The sequence below is a fragment of the Ascaphus truei genome, chromosome 14 (genome assembly GCF_040206685.1).
Source record: "Ascaphus truei isolate aAscTru1 chromosome 14, aAscTru1.hap1, whole genome shotgun sequence".
In the NCBI taxonomy this organism is placed as follows: Eukaryota; Metazoa; Chordata; class Amphibia; order Anura; family Ascaphidae; genus Ascaphus; species Ascaphus truei.
This window is the reverse complement of record NC_134496.1, coordinates 49224429-49230908: the sequence shown is the minus strand read 5'-3', so window position 1 is coordinate 49230908 and position 6480 is coordinate 49224429. Positions and strand designations below refer to the sequence as shown.

The following is a 6480-nucleotide window of genomic DNA, read 5'->3' as shown; positions in this document are numbered from 1 at the left end:
GGCGCCTAAGATGGCGGTGCCCGGAAGGACCCCCTTCCTCCCTCGCATGCCGAGTGAGAAGATGGGGCGCCCAGAAGTAGAGGTAGGTGTCGCGTGTGTCGCTCTAGGTGACGTGTGTGTGTGTGTGTGACACTGTGTGTGTGTGTTTGTGTGTGTGTGTGACACTGTGTGTGTGTGTGTGACACTGTGTGTGTATGTGTGTGTGTCACTGTGTGTGTGTGTGTGACACTGTGTATGTGTGTCACTGTGTGTGTGACACTGTGTGTGTGTGTCGCCCCCCCTGCCTTTCACGCCCCCCATGCCTTTAATGCCCCCCCCTGCCTTTCACGCCCCCGCCCCCCCGCCTTTCACGCCCCCGCCCCCCCGCCTTTCACGCCCCCGCCCCCCCTGCCTTTCACGCCCCCGCCCCCTCTGCCTTTCACGCCCCCGCCCCCCCTGCCTTTCACGCCTCACCTGCCTTTCACGCCCCCGCCCCCCATGCCTTTCACGCCCCGTCCCCCCTGCCTTTCACGCCCCCCGCCCCCCCCCCTGCCTTTCACGCCCCGCCCCCCCCCTGCCTTTCAGCCCCCCCCTGCCTTTCACGCCCTCCCTGCCTTTCACAGCCCCCCCTTCCTTTCACGCTCCCCCCCTGCCTTTCACGCCCCCCCTGCCTTTCACGCTCCCCCCCGCCTTTCACGCCCCCACCTGCCTTTCACGCCCCCCCCTGCCTTTCACGCCCCCCCTGCCTTTCACGCCCCCCCCCTGCCTTTCACGCCCCCCCCCCTGCCTTTCACGCCACCCCCCTGCCTTTCACGCCCCCCCTGCCTTTCACGCCCCCCGCCTGCCTTTCACGCCCCCCCTGCCTTTCACACCCCCCCCTGCCTTTCACGCCCCCCCCTGCCTTACACGCCCCCCCCTGCCTTTCACGCCCCCCTGCCTTTCACGCCCCCCCCCCTGCATTTCAGCCCCCCCCCCCTGCTTTTCACGCCCCCCCCCTGCCTTTCACGCCCCCCCCTGCCTTTCACGCCCCCCCCCTGCCTTTCACGCCCCCCCCTGCCTGCCTCTGGGCAACGCCGGGTATATCAGCTAGTCTGTAATATTTGTAAGGTTTGTGGAGGCTTGTGGTTTTGAATCTCTGTTCAAGATTGACCAGAAAAATATTGGCATATTCCGGTGCCCATTGCAGTGCCCGTTAGATAAATGTCCCTGTTGAAGTGGAAGTAGTTGTGTGTGAGGATGTTTTCTATCAGTTTGGTAATGACTTCAGCGCTGCATTTCTGATCCAGGGGAGAGGTTGCAAGATATTGCAAGCATGCCTCAGTGCCATCCGTGTGGGGGATGTTACTGTACAGGGATTGTGCATCCATGGTAAGACGTAGTGTGTTGGGTGGAAGTTGTTTGTTGTTACGTTTATTGAGGGATTCTGCGGTATCTTGTATGAAGCTGTTGGGGTTCGTAATTAGTGGTTTGAGGATTTTCTCCACTAGGCCTGATATTTGTTCAGTGTGTGTATCCATACTGTACCTGTTATAATTGCTCTGTCGGGGGTTTCCTTGTTAGTGGATTTTGGGAAGCATGTTAAAGATACCAATTTAGTTGTTCCAATCCTGGTTGCAGGTGATAAGGGAATGGGTTTGATGAGATTCTTGCGTTTCTTTGTATATTCCGGGGGTGGAACATGGGTCATTTTCTTGTAGTGGATGTTGTCTTTGAGTTGTCTGTTGCCTTCTTCAATGTATTTCTTTGTGTCCCTAACCCCCACCGCACCTCCGTTATCTGCAGGTTTGATGGTCACGTTGTGGTTGGTTCGCAGTTCCTTGATTGCAGATCTCTCCATGGGGGATAGGTTATACATTGCTTTTTCTCTGCCGTGCTGATGCTAGTGAGGAAACTCGCGATCTGAAGCTCTGTGTGTAGCGGTCTATTTTGCCGTTGCGACTGGTTGGTGGTGTGGAACAGGCTTTCCTCTTCTTGGTGTTATACTCTGTCATTCTGGGGGTGCTCCCTTTTTTTAATGGAAATATTCTTTCAGTCGTAATCTCCTGATGAATTCTGCTAGGTCGGAGTATAATTGGATTTGATCCAGGTTGGTGGTTGGACAGTATGTTGGTCCCCTTAGAGAGAACGGAGATCTCTGGTTTTGTTGGTTCATAATAGTGACAAACAATAGGAAGGCAGACATACACTTCACCAGCCAGCCATACATAACCAGCTTCAGCAGTATACAGACCCCATTCCAAGACCTTATCTTTGAAGTGGACATATGTTCTTTGTTATGAATCAGTGAGGGGAGATCACACACAGCGCCTGTAAGCTCAGAACCCAAATCCACTGCATCTACTATATATTTGTGGTAAAAGGAGCACTACTAGAATTGTGACCTTGTGTATACAACAAAAGACAAAAAGGCGCCAGTGCTACATCCAACGCGACAAATTATAGCGTTTAATACGTATCTGTTTATCTTCTCCTAAGCTAGGGGCATTTAGTTCAATTCCCTGGCCAAAGCATTCCAATCCTACACACACGTCATGGAATGGCCCATTCATAGGGCTTACACTGCTGCACCGGCAAAAGGCCCCCATAACCCCTCTAATGCAGGGAGAACTGTCCCCGATAGACAATAGGGGGAGATCAGCTCTGGGCACCAACTGCCCCTCACAGCTCCCTCTGGGCACCAACTTCCCCTCACAGCTCTCTCCGTGCACCAACTGCCCCTCACAGCTCCCTCTGGGCAACAACAACCCCTCACAGCTCCCTCCGGGCACCAACTGCCCCTCACAGCTCCCTCTGGGCATCAACTGCCCCTCACAGCTCCCTCCGGGCACCAACTGCCCCTCACAGCTCCCTCTGGGCACCAACTGCCACTCACAGCTCCCTCCGGGCACCAACTGCCCCTCACAGCTCCGTCCGGGCACCAACTGCCCCCTCACAGCTCCGTCCGGTCACCAACTGCCCCTCACAGCTCCCTCTGGGCATCAACTGCCCACCACAGCTCCCTCTGGGCATCAACTGCCCCTCACAGCCTCCCTCTGGGCATCAACTGCCCCTCACAGATCCCTCCGGGCACCAACTGCCCCTCACAGCTCCCTCTGGGCATCACTGCTCCTCACAGCTCCCATCGGGCACTATTGCCCCTCACAGCTCCCTCTGGGTATCAACTGCCCCTCACAGCTCCCTCCGGGCACCAACTGCCCCTCACAGCTCCCTCTGGGCACCAACTGCCCCTCAAAGCTCCCTCTGGGCACCAACCACCCGTCACAGCTCCCTGTGGGCACCAACCGCCCCTCACAGCTCCTTCTGGGCACCAACTGCCCCTCACAGCTCCCTCTGGGCACCAACCGCCCCTCACAGCTCCGTCCAACACAAATTCCTTACCCACAATGCATAGGCCCTACCAATGAAGCACAGATACACAACTCCCTTCCCCTGCACCCTGGATCCTCTTTATAGATGCTCCACCACGAGGCACAGATCCACGGGTGGCGTCCTTATACAAGACGCAGAACTCACACTGTTAGACACACTCTTTATTCATTCTTCTCTCCCCCCCCCCCCCTCCTCTCTCATCTCTATTTGCTTATCACTAAACATTAACCTGAACTGTTTATTTCTGGGATGGAGGAGAATGGGGAAGTGGTTATTATGACAAAGGTGAACATCAAGGCGAGGGACACTGAGAGATGTCACCTGGACACTGAGGGCTGTTCTGTCATAGAAGCCTGAGACATGAAATCTGTGATTTATTGTGACAAATAATATACTGTACACATACGCACTATATATACAGAATGTACACATATATTACTATACATACACGATACACATAAATACATACACTTTTAGGCACACTTTCTGTCTCTCCCCTCTCCCTCAAACTCTCCTTCACACCATTATGTCTTTACCCCTCCCACACTCTGCTCAGTGCTCCTGCTATTAACTTTTCCCCTATATATTGTATACCACCCTTTGGTGCGGAGGAGGGCGTGTGCAGGAGCAGGAGGCATCCTCCAGCTAATCGGGAAACTCAACACACTGCACTTGTTACTGAGAGACTGCTGTGACACCAGAGAGATCTCTCTGAGAGACTGCTGTGACACCCTGGAAGACCTCTCTTAGAGACTGCTTGGAGTGACCCTGCTCTCCTCTGTGACTGCTCTCTTGGTTCCTGCCTCTGAATTGACAGGTGTGTAATCTCTTCTGGGATCCTGTGTGTCCTCTTCTTTGGACATAACTGACCCTGCAGTGAACCTTACACTTTAGTAACCTCCCACCCATCCTGGTCACCTCACACTCCAGTGCCGTACTCTGGGGACTTCACGCTCTAGTGACAGTGACCTCACACACTAGAGATGGGCACGTTCATTGGACACATCTCTCCTGCCTGGCGTTCCTGTCGTTTGGGCTCCTGTATGCTTCCCGCTTCTCCTGGATGGTGCTGAGTGGGGGCCGTGATCAGTACCCTCTCCGGGCTGCCCCCTCTCAGGGTTTCCTGCGGAAGTTGCCCTTGGAGGGGGTGATGAAGTTGGTCTATGGGATGCTGGCTCTTCTGGCCGAGTTCTTCTTCCCTCCTGGGGTCCAGAAACTTCACATCTTTCAATCAGACGACCCCGAGTTTCTCTTCATGAACCCCAACGAGTGGCAGCATGCCACCATGTATGGGGCCTTCTGCCTGAGCGGGGCGCTGGATGTCGTGAGTCAGTCCTGTCTGCACAGGCGCTGCCCGCTGCTTGAGCACATGGGAGTCACTGCTGCCTTCTTCATCACCACTCTCCTGCTCCGGTTCCACGCTCACGGGAAGGAGGCCGTGGAGGTGCAGGTTCACTCCCTGCTGCTGCTCACATGTGCCCTCACCTGCGCCATCCTCACCACTGAAATCTGGCTGCCGAACCAACGCCGTCTGTGGTTTGCCAAAACTTGGCTGGTGTTGGTGCAGGGGACGTGGCTTCTCCATGCTGCCTTCATCCTATACCGACCACCAACTGGCCGTCACTGGGATGCGGGAGTCCCTGCTGACCTCATGTTCCTCACCACCTTCTACTGCTGGCATCTAGCCCTGGATGCTGGGCTACTGGCAGCAGTGTTTTGGGCCACCTCCATCCTGCACCGGCGGAGGAGATCAGTGAGGGACGACTACCGGCTGGTGGGAGAGCTGGGACACGGACTGTGGGAGAGGAGGGAGATGAGGGGTTATAAGTTACTTTGGTGATTTGTAAATCTATATATGGAAATGTAAACTATAGAATTTGTTACATAATAAATTCTCCCTGACACTTAGTGTCCTGGAGCCATGATTAATAGTGACAAGACACAAAACAGGAAGACAGACACACAGTTCACCAACCAGCAATACACAAACCTCTCCAGCAGCGAGCAGACCCCATCCAAGGCCTTATCTCTGAAGTGGGCATGTGTGCTTGGTTATAAATCAGTGAGGGGGGATCCCTTCTGTACATGAGAACAGCCAGGATTTCCGCCCCGCTCCCTGTGCTGAAAATTCCTATATTGAAGAAGTGGCCAGTCTGTCCCCGAATAGTGACGGGGACACGTGTGAAAGGGATTCCTGTGATTATTAGCGTTACAATGTGAGGGTAATACTGGTATTGTTCTGTCCGCTGAGGACTGCTAAAGCAATAGACCGTTTCTCCATGTGAGGATTTAACATACAAACATGTGACTGGGTTTGTGCAGTGGGGAACTTGTGGGTTTCTTCCAATTCTAATTTCTGCTCATCACCCACCCCCAGTCCGTGTTTTATTTGTAAGCCGCGCAGTGTTTCATGTTTAGTGAGAGCCTTCCATTGTCACATAGGTGAGGTCTTTCTGATTTCAAACTGAGGTCACTGGGCACCCGCTGCCCCTCACAGCTCCATCTGGGCACCCGCTGCCCCTCACAGCTCCATCTGGGCAACCCGCTGCCCCCTCACAGCTCCATCTGGGCACCCGCTGCCCCTCACAGCTCCATCTGGGCACCCGCTGCCCACTCACAGCTCCATCTGGGCACCCGCTGCCCCTCACAGCTCCCCTCTGGGCACCCACTGCCCCTCACAGCTCCATCTGGGCACCCGCTGCCCCTCACAGCTCCCTTTGGGCACCAATTGCCTGCTGCCCCTCTGGGCACCAACTGCCCCTCACAGCACCCCGCTGGGCACCCACTGCCCCTCACAACCCCCTCTGGGCACCAACTGCCCGCTGCCCACCCACTGTCTCCTCTGGCACCAACTGCCCCTCACAGCACCTGCTGGGCACCCACTGCCCCTCACAGCTCCCTTTGGGCACCAACTGCCTGCTGCCCCTCTGGGCACCAACTGCCCCTCACAGCACCTGCTGGGCACCCACTGCCCCTCACAGCTCCCTTTGGGCACCAACTGCCTGCTGCCCCTCTGGGCACCAACTGCCCCTCACAGCTCCCTCTGGGCATCCGCTGCCCCTCACAGCTCCCTCTGGGCACCCACTGCCTGCTGCCCCTCTGGGCACCAATTGCCCCTCACAGAAGCCGCTG

General features: G+C 55.7%; 1 protein-coding gene across 1 annotated transcript; it reads left to right on the top strand.

Annotated features, from left to right (window-relative positions):
• The first annotated feature begins 3523 nt into the window (after positions 1–3523).
• On the top strand, positions 3524–5885 carry LOC142466099 (transmembrane epididymal protein 1A-like). Its single transcript, XM_075570842.1, is given in 2 exon segments — positions 3524–4359; positions 4362–5885. Coding segments are annotated over 2 exon segments (855 nt in total). The 5' UTR covers positions 3524–4331; the 3' UTR covers positions 5189–5885.
• Positions 5886–6480: the final 595 nt, after the last annotated feature.